This window comes from Cydia pomonella, chromosome 26 (assembly GCF_033807575.1).
Source record: "Cydia pomonella isolate Wapato2018A chromosome 26, ilCydPomo1, whole genome shotgun sequence".
NCBI lineage: Eukaryota > Metazoa > Arthropoda > Insecta > Lepidoptera > Tortricidae > Cydia > Cydia pomonella.
Window position 1 is genome coordinate 4,778,852 of NC_084728.1, and position 17,563 is coordinate 4,796,414.

A 17,563-nucleotide genomic window follows, 5' to 3' on the forward strand; every position below is an offset into this window, starting at 1 on the left:
TGTTCCTGAGTCATGGGTTTTTTTATATGTATTTAAGTATTTATAAATATTTATAGTATTTATATATATCGTTGTCTAAGTACCCATAACACAAGCCTTATTGAGCTTACTGTGGGACTTAATCAATTTGTGTAATAATGTCCTATAATATTTATATTCATTTCATTTATTTACAGTTTATTTATTTATAGTAGATTTTTTTTGTATACAATAGTGATATAATCAAGCTTTTCAATCTCGTACCTTACATAGACAACTCAGACAAACAAGGTATTCGATTGAAAGAATCTTTATTATATCACGTCACGATTGTATAAAATACTATTCAAGTTTGTTACTGAGCTGATTTTATATTTGTTGTTTTCATTGTTTTTGTTGTGTCTATATGAGTTCCATATTCTCTTGGGTGCGATATGCAGTATTCGCAACGGGGCAGGAGCCATTTTGACGACTTCATCATGCTGAAGTAGTTGGTCTGCGCCACTGTTCCCCGGCAGTTTTGGGGTCCAAATACGTCCAATACCTAGGCACGTAAGGCACGGTTGTATAAAATACTATTTTTGAATGCTGCCTACGGTTGTGATGAAGAAAGGGAACATGTCGCGCGAGTGACTAAAAATAAGTCAATTAAACCGTAAACTTTAATTAGCTTTAAGTACGAGTAATTGTTGAAAACATGTTTACAGTAACGGTTAATTTCATCCTGTAGTTGTTAACAACTGGAGTAAACTGACACTTGCTGGCGCGTGCCTAATAGAAATTAGTGAGTAATGGATAATATTAGGTTTATTCAGCGTACATTGTTGACATCATTACATATCCTACAGGGGACATTCGGATGTCAACAGTAGTTGTATTACTTTTGCGACATTATACTAGGTGTAATGTTAGGTGACAAAGATAAACATAGTTTATTATTCAAGTAGGCATATCACAATGTGCTTATGAACGTATATATAAATAAATCTACGACGGCTCTAACCCTACACCTCAAGACTTAAGTCCTCCCTCAATTACCACCAGGCCAGACTGCTTACCATCAGGCGGGCCGTATGCTTGTTTGCCACCGACGTAGTATAAAAAAAAAATTGGAGCATGATCCCAATATGGGACCGGCAAGAAACTCGTGCGGGACACATCTTTTCAAAACAATACATCTTATAATTAACATGCATTAAATAAGAAAAGTGATACAAGATATACTGGGAGTGGCAATGTTTCGAGCAAATAATTATAACATAGGCATATTATATTATACTCCTCAAACGATGCCACTTTTATTCAATAACTTTTAAAAATTATGAAGACTTTAGACTTCATATTTTCATATAAATGAAATATTACTTATCTTAAATGTACGCCGTCAGCAATGTAATTGATGTTGCTTGTCACGCTTTAAACATGGCAGAATTTGCAATACATTGCGTCTTGGAATAAACTTTAAATTGTGCTAAAAATCCAAACACAAGTTACTTTTAAAAGTCGCTGAACAAATATATGTTGGTCAGTCCAGTGGTCAATATCACTCGATTCCCAATTTCTATCGCTCGTATTTTAAAAATACCAGTTCGCCATTTAACATATATTTTACAGTCACGAAATCGAGCGCTCGAAATTCAAAAATCGGTCATTAATACGGTCAATTTTGCGTGGTCCGATATACGTACTTGGTCGGATTAATTCTTTTAATAACAGGCAAAACAAATAAATATTAAAAAATCTAGCTTTTATTCTGTAAAAATATCGTAAAAACTTATTCTTCTATCGTTAAACTTAGCGACCGCATCCACAACCGCCGTATCCGGAGCTGATGCCGCCGATCTGCTGTGTGATGGCGACGCTGTCCCCGCAGCCATAGCTCACCGGCGCCGAGCCGCTGGTGTCGAACTGGCCCTCGAACGCCACTGCGCTCAGGTACGGCAGCGCGCCGGACAGGTCCAGGTCGCCGGAAAGCCCCAGCTCCGTGGCCACGGCGATGCCGGACGGCGTGATTGGGCCGACGGCGGTGATAGCAAGCGGTCCGCCATTGTTGGAGAGGGTGATTGATTGGCATTGGCAGCCACAACTTCTCTGAGCAGCAATGGTCTAAAAACAATAATTATAATTTTGTTGGAAAAATTGGACACAGAATGATGCCATCGGCTACAATGTGGAATCCTCAGTCCGCATTTGACTTTTCTACACTATCTGATCTAAACAAGTATGATTCTTACATGAGAGTACTTTTTCAAAACTCCACAGAATGATTTTGTTATAAACTTAACTAAAAACAGATAAACACAAGGATAGGGACCTAGCCAAATTACAATTGTTTATCGATAAACGCCAATTGAAATGTGGGGGCTGGGGAGAGAGCTTGTGTGGGATGCCACCTGCAATGACACGCTCGCGCCGTCCCACCTAGAAGCGATCTCCGGGAAGGCGGGCCTGCAGCTACAACCTTGCTGATAGCTTGCAGGCCTTTTTAGATTCGACTTTAAAATGGATACAGTTTTTAGTGGCCTAGAGCCAACAAGGTCAAGGTAAAATAAGGTAATAGTTCGAAATGCCAGCTCATAAAAAAACACTAAATGTTATGTATTAGTTTATGAATGGTATCCCCTTCGAGGGTTTTTTGAAGGGGTATTTTTTACCAAAGCCGTTGCTAACTAAAACCCTTTCATTTGGCTTTTTAAGTGCTTTATAATACGGGTAAGCTGATACCCGTTCCTAAGCGCTAACCCTTTGAAAGGGTATTGATTATAAATTATAACGCTCATGCCATTTTCAACTTTCTCTTAGTAAAAATAGAATCAAATAATGCTTATTTATGTTTAAAGAGAAGGATTTGGGGTCTAGCGCGCTGACAGCACAGGTGTCATAATTTTTGAATTAGGAAGGGAATACCTTTTCATTTAGCGATATATCTGAAAGGGAAACCCCTTCCTAGAGCTAAGTCAAATGAACGGGTAAGCCATTCAAAGGGAAAGCCAATCGTTGGGGCTATTCGATGAACGGCTAAGCCATTTAAAGCCTTTTTTCTTGGGAAGGGTGGACGGGTCCCATTACTTACATATCAAACATGAATTTCATATTAATTTATGTGGATGTTAGTAACCTACCTGGACCATGACAGCGAATGCGCAGAGGATAACAATCTTGAATGCCATTTTATTGACCTTGTTTGCCAGTAGGTAAACACAATGAATAATTAGTCTCAGCCACCCAGTTTTATACAGCTATCTGTAACCATTGCGCCACGATAAAAAACTATTGAGAAAAAATATAAGATAACTATTACATAGTCGAACGTGTCGTAAAAAACAATTATGCATATAGCAAGCATTTGCTGAAATCGTTGATCTATTTCTAAATAATTCTTGTAACTGTTCCTATAAAAGTGGACGATTAAATCGGATCAGTCATTATAGTTGCTGTCCAAAGAAAATTTGTAAATTGAACATGTCCCGCTTCGCAGTTCTAGTTTTCTGCATTCAGGCTCTCCTGATTCAGGTAAACGACTTTTTGTTTTCGTGAAATTTTTATTCAATCTGATAATATAAGAGATGCTTAGGCATCTGATAATATAAGAGATGCTTAGGCATCTGATAATATAAGAGATGCTTAGGCATCTGATAATATAAGAGATGCTTAGGCATCTGATAATATAAAAGATGCTTAGGCATCTGATAATATAATAGATATTTGGCATTAGGGCTGATCCTTTTCCTTTATATTTTTCTCCCTTCTCGTCATTCTTCCACTTTTTTGCTTGCCTAAAACGAACTAGAATGAATTTGATGACATTCATTATTATAATCCCTTTCGCAGCGTTGAATATTACCAAATACACAATTAAAAAAAAAACCGACCAAATGCGTATTATTAAGCCAAGCCTGTATATTATTATATGATGTAACTAAACATTTCGGGTTTTCGCAATTTTTCCTTTATCTGTGCTATAAGACGTTGCTACTTGATATAAATTCCAGCTTGATACCTCTACGCGTTCTTGACGGATAGACCAACAACAAAGTGATCCTATAAGGGTTCCGTTTTTTTTCTTTTGAGGTACGGAACTCTAAAAAACGGTCAAGAGTATGCCGGCTCATTGCTCAGTGTAGGGTTCCGTATTTACCCATCCGTCAAAATAGGCTGCCTTGTACGGGGTGGGGTAGGAAGAGCGTTGGTGATATGCTTCACGTCGTATCCATTTCGGTCTTTGTAAAATTTTATATCAAGCAAGGTCGATATCATCTTGAGATGTCGTTTGCTCCTTGATTCGAAGCGTTGGTTCTTCTCCGTCTGATTCGCTGTCGGTTTCGTCAAGTTGATATATTTCTCTTGCTGTTTTGATGAATTTGCCTTTGTCGTCTGCAATGTTGAGCTACTCAGAGTGATGCCTGGTTAGTGCTGTGTTAGTAAGTTTTCCCACGATTGGTCTACCAACTTTCCCCCTTATTCATAAACGTGTACTAAAGTTACGATGCCGCTGATCATCGTTTGTCCCTTTCCATGTATGTGATAGGCTCGACAAGTTCGTATTTGCTCTAAGACGACTTAGCAGAATTTCCTCTAAAGCTGTGGCCTTAACAGCCTACCACGGACATGTCTCATCCATCTTGAGCTATGGATTATTGATCTGGGGCAACTCTGTAGATGTTCATAAAGCATTCCTGGCTCAGAAAAAATGTGTGCGTGCCGTTTGCAATGTCCATTTTCAAGAGCCTTGCAGACCATTATTCAAATCTACAAAAGTTCTTCCACTGCCATGCATGTGCATATTACAGGCATCTTTATTTGTGAGAGAGCACCTTGAATATTTTGACACAAATAGTAATTTTTTTCCTAGATCGACCAGACGTAGAAACCAAATATTCTTACCTAGAGCAAGAAAAAATGTGTTTAAAAATAATGTATACTCAATGGTCATTCAAATTTATAATAAATTACCAAAACACATATTGGAAACTGAACCGAGGCTATTTAAAAATGCCCTCTGTAAATGGTTATTATTAAAGTGTTACTATTCAATTCAAGAATTCATGTCCGACGAAAATCAATAAATAAATTATTTTATTATTATGTGACCTATTGAAATTTTGTAAATTTTTCCATGATTTTATTATTTAATTGCTTTATATTGCATGCCTTACATAGGGTAGAACATAAGGACTTTTTATTCTAAGACCACCAATTGTATCAAAATACTATGTTCTTGCAATAAATATATTTCTGTTTCTGTTTCATCATACCAATACGTCGGAAAGGGACAAACGATGATCAGCGGCATCGTAACTTTAGTACACGTTTATGAATAAGGGGGTTTAAGTTTACTGGCTCTATAGATCATAGATATCTCCTTCCTTCTGTAGTAACACAAAAACATACTATTCACAAATCATTTCCATGCTAGACTCAAAATATTTTCTTAAGTTTCTGCTCCTTCATATTCAACAGTAAATAAGTAATTTAAACTTAACCGTGTATTTTCTTACAGGCCGCTTTCAGCCAGTCATGCGGTTGTAATCAATACTCATACGGATCGTCCGGACTGAGCTCACAAAGCTACGGCTCGTACGGCGGCACCGGCACCGGACAGGTGGGCGTGTCCGGCAACATCGACGCGTCCGGCAACACCTGCGTGGTCGGCTCCGTGCCCGTGCTCGGCTCCGTGGATTTCGGGGGCAAGGTCGCCGCGTCCGGCTCCGTGTCTATCTCCGGACAGTGCGGATGCGGATGCAGTTAAATACAATAAGTGCATTATAAAGCTGTTTTTCATTTAATTTAATGATCGAAAAAGTCGTGTAAAATGTCACATGAATTTTTAATATGGAGGATATCTATTATAGGTTTCGGTATATAGTGATACCAGAAAAATGTAGTTAGACAAATGACTTCTCACCCCACCAGCTGGTAAAGGCTCTCTTGGTCATTCAAATGCGGATAAGATAAAGACATTGAAGATATTGTATCCACATGTGTGACAAAGTAATCTGATGGAGTTGTTTGCTTACGTTTTATGGAATTACTTATAACTTGATAGATATTGTATCCACATGTGTGGCAAAGTAATCTGATGGAGTTGTTTGCTTACGTTTTATGGAATTACTTATAACTTGATAGATATTGTATCCACATGTGTGACAAAGTAATCTGATGGAGTTGTTTGCTTACGTTTTGTGGAATTACTTATAACTTGATAGATATTATTGTATACACATGTGTGGCAAAGTAATCTGATGGAGTTGTATGTATGCTTACGTTTTATTGAATTACAGCTTCATAGAATTGACTTTTAAGTGATGATTTTGAATGATAAATATTTGATGTGTGTAGATTGACCATAGCATTATTTATAGTGGAACTTATTAGTACATAAATGAAATGAAATCAAATAAATCAGAGTCCTCACGTTGGTGTGGTGAAAACAAAATGTTTAACTCGGGAACGAAGTTTGTTTAATCGTCGTACCTTGAAACTCTCGCATCGCTCAAGATTCAACTTTTCAAACCACTCGCAATGCTCGTGGTTAAATTTTGGAATCTTTCGCTTGCTCGGATATCAATATTAGTACGATGGGTGAAACAAATAACTATCTATATCACAACATTAGCTTAAAACGCATTTAATTATGCAAAGATTGCAAAAGCAAAAAAATTATACTTGTGACCGCATGCCATAAGGACCATATTTGCTTGTATCTGTATAACCGAATAACCTGAAAAGACGTCCTTATGGCAAGCGACAAAGTGGGACGTTTTGCCGGCCGCGGTCACGTATTTGGGTTTTAGGGCACCTAAAGGTTTAACTGAGCGACCTACTGTGTAACTAAGACGATTAGTATATATGTATACTTTTATTTGTCCAAAAACTCAGACAATTTCTACTAACAAATCAGGGTGCAACATTTTGCCCGAAAACCTGAGTTTAGCCGTAGATTCGCATTATAATTTTTATCTATTTAGGTAGGAATCACTACACCCTATAAAACAAAGTCGCCCGCTGCGTCTGTATGTATGTATGTATGTTCACGATAAACACAAAAAGTACTCAAGGATTTTTATGCAGTTTTCCCTATCAATACAATAATATTCTTGAGTGGTTTTGTGTAACCCGCGCGAAGCCGGGGCGGGTCGCTAGTAAAGATATAAATTTGTTAATCCATTTTAAATTGTTAAGAGTGTAATTTACACACTGGCATACATATCCATATAGGTATGTACGCAACCAATAAGTACCTAGTCAGCTTAGTAATAAATAAATTAAAAGAGGACTTTTGTTAAGTTAGTGTTTTTGTAGTCAGCATAAACAATTAAGTAGGTTTCATTTTCTAATGACTTAACATAAAAAGGTGTATATATTTAGAACAATACGATTGACAACGCGTATTCTTACACGCGTTCGATTTTGTTGTAGGAATAATTTAGGGCATGCTATATCGTAACCTTAGAAGCCACCGTTCCGCCGGCACACTCATTCGATCTAAGTTTTCCCCCCGATGGAACCTGCTGGAACTGCCGCTGCCCAGACCAACAGGAGCTTTGCTCGCCCGGCGGCTAACTCACGCCGCTAGCGGCCCCTTACTCGCTTGCTGACAGGCGCTCACTCACCGCCGCCAGCCGCTCACCCACCGCTGCCAACAGCCTAGCCCCTCACTCACCGCCGCTGACAGCCGCTCACCCACCGCCACCGCTAGACACTCACTCAGCGCCGCCGATAGCCGTTCACTCCCCGCTGCGGACAGCCACTCACCCACCGCCGCCGACAATCGTTCACCATCCGCCTCCGATAGCATGGGCATCCACAGTTCGAAAGTACCAAATAAATTACAATAATGTAAACCGTCAACGGCCTACAGCAGCAGGAAATTAAGTTATTGTTTCTGGACGAGATTCGAGCTATAGTCATCGTCGACTCTTCCTTTTTCAAGTGGCGGTCACCGTTCTCTTTAGTTTATCATCATGAAACTGAAGCTCCTTGATAGGAAACAGTGTTGGCCAAACGTTAATTAGAATTGACCATATTGAAAATTAACCATTACAAATTGAACCTTATACTGTAACCGTCCATTACGGTTTACGGTTCAATTTATAATGGTTATGTTTCAATATGGTCAATTCTAATTGACGTTCGGCCAACACTGATAGGAGAGTGAAAGCTGTCATGAATAGCAAACATCATGTGGGGAGGTTGATTTTTTTAAATGGGCCATATGCCAGGCCTTATCTGAATCGTGCCGATAAGTTGCAACGGATCTTCGTGAGGTATCAAACTGTTTTTATTAGATATGGTCTTAGTATTACTCGTAAATATCATAATTAAATCAGTTTTAAGATGGAAAAAGGTCTTATTTCTCACACTGCCACATATATTAACGTGGTGACTGCTACTGAAGAACCAGCAGATGACGCTATTTCTTCTGGACGATAATGGTAAATAAAAAAAGGCTTGTCGTTTAGCTAAACCTAGTTTTCACTGAAATATATTTAATAAACCATTAGCTAAACTAGTTTTCTGGGAGTCACTTTGTGACCAATAAATTTTACTGAAAAATCCCAGTTTAAACTAGCACCTAGGCACCTACTGAAAACCCGCGATACGGAAAACTAGATAGGAAAGCAAGTTTTTACTAAACACGGTTTTTACAATTTTTACCGTATCATATCTAAGTACCTAACTCTATTTGAAAAAGTATTCCAGGGGTACAGATAATTTTGGCTCTTCTAGATGCAGACTGTACAGCGAGATGCAAAAGTGTATTGTCCTCTTTATGAATTAATTCCATCGCTGAAGATAACATCAAATGGCGCACTAACAAGCAAAAGGATAGTCACGAAAAAGATTCAAATCCATTTTTTATTTCAATATAATACAATAGACAGGTTTTTAGCGCCTGCCGCATCCGCATCCACAGCCGCTGGAGCCGCCGATTTGCTGCGTGATCGCAACGCTGTCCCCGCAGCCGTAGCACACCGGCGCCGAGCCGCTGGTGTCGAACTGGCCCTCGAACGCCACTGCGCTCAGGTACGGCAGCGCGCCGGACAGGTCCAGGTCGCCGGACAGGCCCAGGTCCGAGGCCACGGCGATGCCGGACGGCGCGATGGGGCCGATAGCCTGTATGTTCAGAGCGCCGCCGCTGCTGGGAATGCTGATCGATTTGCAGCTGCACCCGCAGTTTTGCCCAGCGATATTCTGAAACCAACATAAGAAGTTCCGTTAGTTCTAGCTCGCCTTCATCGCTTTAGTCAAAATAATTATTGTAGTTCCAGTTTTATTATATTTTTTCATTTTCTTCATAGTGCTAGCGAATTGAAAGCCCAGGAAAATAAGTATGTGATCAATATTTTACGCTAAATGAGTAAAATACTGGTTTTCCTAAATAACCTTGAGAACAGTTAATTGACTATTCTACAATTCATTTATGTTCTTTTATTTGTAGTTTTTTTTTAATATTAAATAGGTAGAAATTATATATTTGGAATTAAAGTTCGTTTAATTCACATTAGATTTAAGTTAAAATTGCTAAGCACAATGAATATTGCATTAAAAAAACTTATACATACCTGTACTAAGAAGGCAAAAGCACAGATGATGGTAGCTTTGAAAACCATTTTTGCTTCTTCCTAAGTCTGTTCAAAAACTAAGAATGAATAACTGTGTTGAAGCCTCAATATTTTATACCACAATTCCATTCTTCTTTCCTAACGAAAAAACAATTAATTTATGTTACTAAATTGTATTTTATCGCAAATATTTAAGTAACAATATTTTGACACTAAGAATCATTAAGTATATTTAGTAAGAGAGCAAGTCAGTTCAGTGTTATCGCTGACCTATTTCTTCATTTAGAATATAAAGGCAGTATAAAAGAGCCTTCAAAATATAAGGTCATCATTCTAATATCTTTGTTTAAAGAATATTAGTGATTATTCTAAAATGTCTCGCTTCGTAGTCCTCGCTATCTTCATCCAGGCTTGCCTGCTCCAGGTAAACAAATCTTTTATCATTTTGAATACTTTATGTAACTACTTCACTACTTAATTTTAATAAACCTTAAAAATTGTTACATGAATTAAGACAAAAGGGAACGGCCGATTTACATATAAATGTAGGCCCCATTTTCCTCTCTGGATGTTGACATTATGGAAAGTATTTTACGTAAAATGATGTAAGTATATTGAACATAGATGGTCCTTTGCCTTTTTTCGTTTTTTTTTTATTATTGTAAAAAATAGGAGCGAAAACCAGATTTGCTACAAATTGTGATATAGCTCCTAACTCTTATAATAATTAATAAATCGAAAAATAACTCGTAGGGGCATAGGTGTATTGATATACAACAAATTGTTTAAAAAAATATCAATATTGTGAATATCCATAGAGGAAAATGAGGACTACGTTTGTATGAAAAGGCGTTTTCGCCCGGGTCCTCCACGTTCATCTTAAGGTGATATTCAGATGCGGGCAGTTGCATTATTGTTGTGACATTATCTGTCAATTTCTTGAATCAAATAAGTGACGGCGTAGTCACTAATTTTAACAAGGAAATGTATATTTTAATTGTTTGACGTATATTTTCACATAAGTATTCAATTGTTTGACATATTTTTCACATATTCAATTGTTTGAGATATTTTTGTAATTTTGACATTTTAACGACAATTCCAAATTAATATTAAGTTGGTATATATTCAATTGTTTGGCATATTTTTCTTTACACATGACGATCCTTATTGGGAGACACAATTAATTTTAATTTTATTATTTTTAATATATAATGTAATGTTTGACCGATGGACTTTTATGTCTGAAATAAAGTATTTTTATTTTATTTTGACGGTCATGATGAGAAAATAAACATACTTTTGACGAATGTAGCAAATTTATAGTGAAATTAATTTTCATCGTAAAATAAAGAAATCTTAATCTAATATTTATTTGGAAAGAAAGAGAGTTATGGTATTTATTTATTTGTTTTATGATTCTTATATTTTTTCTTTATTTCACAGATGGTTCTCAGCCAGTCATGCGGTTCTAATCAGTACTCATACTCGTCCGGATTGAGCTCACAGAGCTGCGGCTCATACGGCGGCACCGGCACCGGACAGGTGGGCGTGTCCGGCAACATCGACGCGTGCGGCAACACCTGCGTGACCGGCTCCGTGCCCGTGCTCGGCTCCGTGGACTTCGGCGGCTGCGTGCCCGCCTGCGGCTCCGTGTCCATCTCCGGACAGTGTGGATGCGGATGCGATTAAATACGCCCGCCAGTGATTTTTCTTACATGATTCAAAAAAAAGTAATATTAAGCATGTGTTAAATCATTTGTTTTATTGAAGGAGGCATTTATGCTTAAACCTACGTAGGTACCTATAAATCTTGTTATATGTTATTTTCTACTGACGAAAATGGCCTGACAGGCTATATTAAAAGTCCGCAGCAAGCTCGGTTCTGCATACAGATGTTACAGTTACACTCTCATTTTAAAACGACCAGCTAGATTGCTCGGAATTTTTGTACTTACAATAGGATAAGGTATATCTATGCATGTAATTAGTTTATGTAGCTTCAGATACATACCATAGCTAATAAAAGTTTGTCCGAGGGTTTATAGTATAAGGTTCGTCAAAAAAGGAGTAAGTATACAGATTTTTAAAGGGTAGGCAACGCGCATGTAACATCTCTGAAGTCGCATGCGTCCATAGGCTACGGTGACTGCTTACCATCAGGCGGGCTTGCTTGCTTGCCATCGTCTTGGTATAAAATTTTCATATAAAACTTGTTTTTGCTCTATTTTGTTTGTTTTATAAACTGGAGTTATATGAACTAAATTCAGGCATAGATATACCTCATGTCATTATATGTGCAAAGTTTCAGTACAATTAAATACGTAGTTTTAAAATGAGAACAAAACTCCGTTTGTATGTAGCTTAAGTCTAAATGTCTTACTGTACTTATATTGTTTATCCTAAGATACTGGAATAAGCTGTGGTTACCTATAATTAGACAGTCAGCGTCAAATACTTTGTAGCAGTCAAAGTGGCCAAATAGTTCGGTACACCATACTAAATATATGGTGTACCGAACTATTTGGCCACTTTGGTTGCTACAAAGTATTTGACGCTGACTGGACAAACATCTACCCTTAATGTTATGTAAGCTACAGATTATTTTTTCTCTGATGTATTGTCTGTTGGTGATCCTAAATAAATTAAATTAAAAAAAAAAAGTATGGGAAAGTGAAATTCAGCGCTTGTTGCCGACTTTAAAAACTGCATGATTGGCAATTGGCAATATCCTAATACTGCATGATTGGCAATTGGCAATATCCTAATACTGCATGATTGGCAATTGGCAATATCCTAATACTGCATGATTGGCAATTGGCAATATCCTAATACTGCATGATTGGCAATTGGCAATATCCTAATACTGCATGATTGGCAATTGGCAATATCCTAATACTGCATGATTGGCTCGAATTCGTGTGCGTGACGCCGCTGTACTGGCCCCATTCTTATTGCCCGTAAGGCCTGTCCTTTAGATATGTCAATGCCTAATAGTCAGAGGTGCATCCCAAAGCCCAGCTTAAGAGGAAAGTGGAGAGGAACCTAAATGGTCACGCACTGTGCGGTTAAAGAGGAACTTCCTCCCACACACGCTCCGGTTGTGGAATGAGCTACCTGCCGAGGTTTTCCCGAGGGTTTACAGTATGAGGTTCTTCAAAAAAGGAGTGTACAGATTTTTAAAGGATCGGCAACGCGCATGTAACACCTCTGGAGTTGCAGGCGTCCATAGGGTACGGTGACTGCTTACCATCAGGCGGGCCGTATGCTTGCTTGCTACCGTCGTGGTATAAAAAAAGTATACCACGTGATCGTCCATATAAAAAAAGAAAACGTTTTTCGTGTGTGTGTGTGTGTGTGTGTGTGTGTGTGTGTGTGTGTGTGTGTGTGTGTGTGTGTGTGTGTGTGTGTGATAACAGATAGTCACTTTCGCACTTATAATACTTGCGATCCGCCCTGACCTTGCACGGGTGCATCATTGTTTTATGATTAATTTACGAAAACGTTAACTGATGAAAATCCCCATAGGATTCGTTCACAAAGTTAGAAACAATGTGATTAAACAGAGATGATCGTGAACAGTTAGACACTACATATAAGTCGCAGACCACGTTTGACTACGTAGAAAAGCGATGCCTCAACTTATTGAAGCATTGAGGATTGGACATTGGTCCAAGGCCCTAGATCAAGCAATAGACCTAAACAGCACTGGCTGGATATCGTGAAAGCGGATATGGAAGAGAACAATCTCGCACCTTAGTATGCTGAAGACCGGGCAAAGTGGAGAAGATTGTGAAGGAAAGCGGAGCCTGGCACTATGCCGGAAAATGCTAGATTGGAGAAGACATGATAAAGTACGTACAATGCATTTATAATACCATACATTAATTCAATTCTGTGAATTGTTTTAAAAATTGACACGGGCCTTAACGACGCAATGAGGTGTGTTTACGGTACGATCAAATCGATCTATATATCTAGTAGATGTCAGTAGCGTATGCATTTCGCTCGTACTTGTTCGTACATGTATGGGAGCGAGCGAGATGTACGGGCGATTATCTAAATTTACCTCAAGGGCACACGCTCTTGAAAAAACCCGAAAATATATGTCTGATCCGATATACCTGGCACTCAGCGAGTCAGAAAAAATGGAACAATCTTACACAAATCTTAGTCCCACAAGTAGATAATAGGGCTTGTTGTGGGTAACAGTGGCGGATCGTTCAAAGAACTCGATTCCCACCGGCTTGTCTAGTTTCAGTCCGTTGTCAGTCCGTCCGTTACTGTCACAATCGGTTCATGAAGAAAAGGAATGCAAAATTAGCTCCGGGTTCCCTACGAATACTTGTGACGCGCCGCCACTGGTGGGTAGGTACTATATGTAATTATGTATACGTAATACATACATTTGGAACAAATGCATAGAAAACATCCATAACTCAGGAACAAATATCTGTGATAAACACACAAATGAATGCCCTTGCCAGGAGTAAAACCTGGGACCTGCTGCCCTGCTTCATGAGGCAGTCTCTATCGACTCGACTAGAAAGTTTAAATTGATGTTTTCATACCAGAAAAGAAAAATACATGTGTATTTTACAAAACATGGCTAAAGTATAAAATATTTAAACAATTGAAAAAAAAGATCGTTATTTATGGATCCAGAAGTTAAATCACAAAATGGAAGTTATACGACTAATATATTTAAACCCAAATTCTCATTGTATAAATCGAAAATAGTTATTTGTTTTAAAAGGGGGCAAAGTTGTTGTTAAACCGCTCGTGCTAATATTGATACCCGAGCAAGAGAAAGATTCCAAAATTGAACCACGAGCGTAGCGAGTGGTTCGAAAAGTAGAATCTTGAGCGTTGCGAGGGTTACAATGCACGAGTTAAACAAACTTTGCCTCCGAGTGAAACACAATTTTTTTCGCCACACCAACACAAGGAAACTACTAACTATGAAATACCAAAAAAATCAAATGAAATCAAATCCAAATGAACGTAATAAAAAAATAATCATTCAAAATCATCATTTAAAAGTCAATTCTACTAGCTAACATAAGGAAACAACTCAAAATTTGCATTTGATTACTTTGCCCCACATGTGAATAAAATACAACTTTCTTATTCGTTTTTGAACAATCGAGAGGGCCTTTACCAGTTGGTGTGGTGAAAAATCACTTTCAACCTACTTAATATATAGACAATGAACCACTTTCAGTGCATGAGAAATGAAAATACTGAGGTACTTATTTATTCTATGCAGCGTTACGTGACAAAATAAGCAAAACGTGATACGCATTGTCTGGCCAACCGTCTGTGACAGGTGTTTGTTATACCTAATAACTTTAAATTATCAATATCAATTTCTTGGTGATTATGTTGTAAAATTCGCTTCGAGCTTCACCCAAAAGGCCTGGGTAATACTAGGTATACCCAAGTAAACTTGACCTGGGAGTACCAATTATTACCCAAACCTTTTGGGTAAAGCCCGAAAATTAAATCAACTTTTATTTGTATTCAGCGTGTACCCGTATACATCTAGGTTTACCCAACACTGAGAGGGTAATGGTAGAAATGATGATGCAACACCTAACTTTACTCAATTTTCGGACTTTACGCAAAAAACTTGGGTAATACTAGTTATACCAGGGTTAACTTGGTTGACCTTCTAACATTACCCGTAACATAAGCAAATTATACAGGACATGCTGCACAAGAAAATAAATATTCATTAAAACAACAATTTGTAAGCAAAGTGTAAATTTATGTTTGCATGTTTATGATGTATAAAAAAGGGCTTTAGCGTCTGCCACATCCGCAGCCGCTGGAGCCGCCAATCTGCTGTGTGATGGCGACGCAGTCCCCGCAGCCGTAGCTCACCGGCGCGCAGCCACTGGTGTCGAACTGGCCCTCGAACGCCACCGCGCTCAAGTACGGCAGCGCGCCGGACAGGTCCAGGTCGCCGGACAGGCCCAGGTCCGAGGCCACGGCAATGCCAGACGGCGCAATAGGGCCGATAGCCTGAATGTTCAGAGCGCCGCCGCTGCTGGGGATGCTGATCGATTGGCAGCTGCAACCGTAGTTCTGTCCGGCAATACTCTAAAACAAATATGAGCAATTTTTATGCACTTATTTTTTTGACTGATCTTGTTCAGATGTAAATTTTAATTCTTTCGTCGTAGCCAAGTAAATTAAATCATAATTGCATAAATAAATTGTTGTCGTAATTTTTTTTATAATCTCAAACAGCTAGAAATTATACCTTTACAAAAAAACCTTTCGTTACAAACCAGAAAGTTAAAATTGCTAAAATTTAGATTAGAGTTCAATCGAATCTTATGCATACCTGTACCAAGAAGGCAAAAGTGCAGATGACGGTAACTTTGAAGACCATTTTTGCTTCCTCCTAAGTGTGTTCACAAACCAAGAATGAATAATTAGGTTAAATATCCTCATTTTATATACTATAATTTTATCCTTCTTGCCTCACAAATAAAACAATTAAATACGTTACTAAATTCTATTTTATCGCAAATATTTAAGCAACGATATTTTGACACTGAGAACTATAAAGTATATTTAGTAAGAGGGAGAGTTAGTCCACGTTATCAATGACCTAATTTCTTAATGTATAATTCAATATCAGTATAAATGGGCCTTCAAAATATAGGGACACCATTCTAAGTTCTTTGTTTAAAGAATATTAGTATTCTTTCTATAATGTCTCGCTTCTTAGTCCTCGTTATCTTCATCCAGGCTTGCCTGCTCCAGGTAGACAAATCTATTAATTTAAATTATTTACCTAATATTTAAACCTTAAAAATTATAATACGAACTTCGATGTGAACAAATATTTAGCCTATTATATTACATATTTATTCTGATTGTTATCGTTTTAAATATCCATACGCAAGGTTTTTTGTGGCTATTAAATATTTTAATTCGAACGTAGATTATTTACGTAACCTAATTTTGTTTGTTTATTTGTTTTATTATTCCATTTTGTTTGTTGCTTTCACAGATGGTTCTGAGCCAGTCTTGCGGTTGTAATCAGTACGGATCATCCGGACTGAGCTCACAGAGCTGCGGCTCGTACGGCGGCACCGGCACCGGACAGGTGGGCGTGTCCGGCAACATCGACGCGTGCGGCAACACCTGCGTGACCGGCTCCGTGCCCGTGCTCGGCTCCGTGGACTTCGGCGGCTGCGTGCCCGCCTGCGGCTCCGTGTCCATCAAGGGACAGTGTGGATGCGGATGCCAATGATCTGCTTACTTTACTCAAAAAATACAAATAAAAGAAAAAAACATTAAATATGCTTTTTGTTTAAGTTTCGCTTGAAGGCTTCCAATTATACTTGCATTTCTATAGTCCATAATAATTTGCATGTCTTAACTCGTAAAAATGGTGACTTCATTGGGAGCAACTATAGACATATTATTTGAACATATAATCCTCTTACGGCCCATTTTTGTGAGGGGGCAGATGGATGAAGCCTCACTCAACGGTGTTGCAAAAGAAACTCAGGTTCTGGACGACGAGGGTATTTAGTATTGAAATTAAAATGGCACAATTAATATGCCTTTAGGATGTAGGTACTTTTGGTGACTCAGCGGACGTTTACACTGTACATTGAACTTACAGTTGTGTGCAATATAATAAATAGCAGTACATAAGAAAATGAAAATTAGGGCAAAACTATATCTGTGGATCTATTGGATCTTTTTTATAATTATTCTGTATTACTTGACATTGTTTCAAAATTAACTTTAACCTTTACTAAAATAAAATAAAAAAATATCATGAAAACCGGCTTTTATACCAACTCGCCGAAATTCTTATAAAAACGTAAAACCTCCACGAAAAAAATTACAGTAGTGTGCTATAATTGTAATTTTGTAACTTGCTTATCATTTCCAATCAAAGTTTTACATTTAAACCGATGTCATCCAGAAAAAAAATAAACTTTTCTATAATATGATTTTCGTCTCAAAATGTACTAGTAGTCCATCAT

General features: G+C 38.0%; 5 protein-coding genes across 7 annotated transcripts; 2 read left to right on the top strand and 3 right to left on the bottom strand.

The window, feature by feature from the left end:
- Positions 1-1,713: 1,713 nt before the first annotated feature.
- LOC133532268 (chorion class CB protein M5H4-like) lies at positions 1,714-3,214 on the bottom strand. Its single transcript, XM_061870863.1, has 2 exons — positions 3,102-3,214; positions 1,714-2,085 (listed from the first exon to the last, which is right to left on the bottom strand). Exons 1-2 carry the CDS (start codon positions 3,147-3,149, stop codon positions 1,774-1,776), a joined length of 360 nt encoding a protein of 119 aa, XP_061726847.1. The 5' UTR covers positions 3,150-3,214; the 3' UTR covers positions 1,714-1,773.
- LOC133532272 (chorion class A protein Ld2/Ld41-like) lies at positions 2,659-6,430 on the top strand. The gene is made up of 2 exons (XM_061870867.1): positions 2,659-3,492; positions 5,480-6,430. The coding sequence occupies exons 1-2, from the start codon at positions 3,442-3,444 to the stop codon at positions 5,726-5,728; spliced, it is 300 nt and encodes a 99-aa protein (XP_061726851.1). The 5' UTR covers positions 2,659-3,441; the 3' UTR covers positions 5,729-6,430.
- Positions 6,431-8,819: 2,389 nt separating this feature from the next.
- Positions 8,820-9,680, bottom strand: LOC133532269 (chorion class high-cysteine HCB protein 12-like). Its single transcript, XM_061870864.1, has 2 exons — positions 9,546-9,680; positions 8,820-9,174 (listed from the first exon to the last, which is right to left on the bottom strand). The coding sequence occupies exons 1-2, from the start codon at positions 9,591-9,593 to the stop codon at positions 8,869-8,871; spliced, it is 354 nt and encodes a 117-aa protein (XP_061726848.1). The 5' UTR covers positions 9,594-9,680; the 3' UTR covers positions 8,820-8,868.
- Positions 9,681-9,788: 108 nt separating this feature from the next.
- On the top strand, positions 9,789-16,866 carry LOC133532273 (chorion class high-cysteine HCA protein 12-like). 3 transcript variants are annotated; one of them, XM_061870871.1, is made up of 2 exons: positions 9,789-9,969; positions 16,573-16,866. In XM_061870871.1, exons 1-2 carry the CDS (start codon positions 9,919-9,921, stop codon positions 16,813-16,815), a joined length of 294 nt encoding a protein of 97 aa, XP_061726855.1. In that variant the 5' UTR covers positions 9,789-9,918; the 3' UTR covers positions 16,816-16,866. The 3 variants fall into 3 exon arrangements, with proteins under 3 accessions (XP_061726855.1, XP_061726853.1, XP_061726854.1); XM_061870869.1 differs by lacking the exon at positions 16,573-16,866 and adding an exon at positions 10,992-11,300; XM_061870870.1 differs by lacking the exon at positions 9,789-9,969 and adding an exon at positions 16,212-16,322.
- Positions 15,295-15,994, bottom strand: LOC133532270 (chorion class high-cysteine HCB protein 13-like). Its single transcript, XM_061870865.1, has 2 exons — positions 15,898-15,994; positions 15,295-15,650 (listed from the first exon to the last, which is right to left on the bottom strand). Exons 1-2 carry the CDS (start codon positions 15,943-15,945, stop codon positions 15,351-15,353), a joined length of 348 nt encoding a protein of 115 aa, XP_061726849.1. The 5' UTR covers positions 15,946-15,994; the 3' UTR covers positions 15,295-15,350.
- Positions 16,867-17,563: the final 697 nt, after the last annotated feature.

Coding starts and splice junctions, on each gene's coding strand:
- LOC133532272 (XM_061870867.1), top strand. CDS start 3,442: ATGTCCCGCTTCGCAGTTCTAGTTTTCTGCATTCAGGCTCTCCTGATT. Junction 3,493..5,479: donor TTCAGGCTCTCCTGATTCAG/GTAAACGACTTT, acceptor ATTTTCTTACAG/GCCGCTTTCAGCCAGTCATG.
- LOC133532269 (XM_061870864.1), bottom strand. CDS start 9,593: ATGGTTTTCAAAGCTACCATCATCTGTGCTTTTGCCTTCTTAGTACAG. Junction 9,175..9,545: donor CTTTTGCCTTCTTAGTACAG/GTATGTATAAGT, acceptor TGTTGGTTTCAG/AATATCGCTGGGCAAAACTG.
- LOC133532270 (XM_061870865.1), bottom strand. CDS start 15,945: ATGGTCTTCAAAGTTACCGTCATCTGCACTTTTGCCTTCTTGGTACAG. Junction 15,651..15,897: donor CTTTTGCCTTCTTGGTACAG/GTATGCATAAGA, acceptor TATTTGTTTTAG/AGTATTGCCGGACAGAACTA.
- LOC133532273 (XM_061870869.1), top strand. CDS start 9,919: ATGTCTCGCTTCGTAGTCCTCGCTATCTTCATCCAGGCTTGCCTGCTC. Junction 9,970..10,991: donor TCCAGGCTTGCCTGCTCCAG/GTAAACAAATCT, acceptor TTTATTTCACAG/ATGGTTCTCAGCCAGTCATG.
- LOC133532268 (XM_061870863.1), bottom strand. CDS start 3,149: ATGGCATTCAAGATTGTTATCCTCTGCGCATTCGCTGTCATGGTCCAG. Junction 2,086..3,101: donor CATTCGCTGTCATGGTCCAG/GTAGGTTACTAA, acceptor TATTGTTTTTAG/ACCATTGCTGCTCAGAGAAG.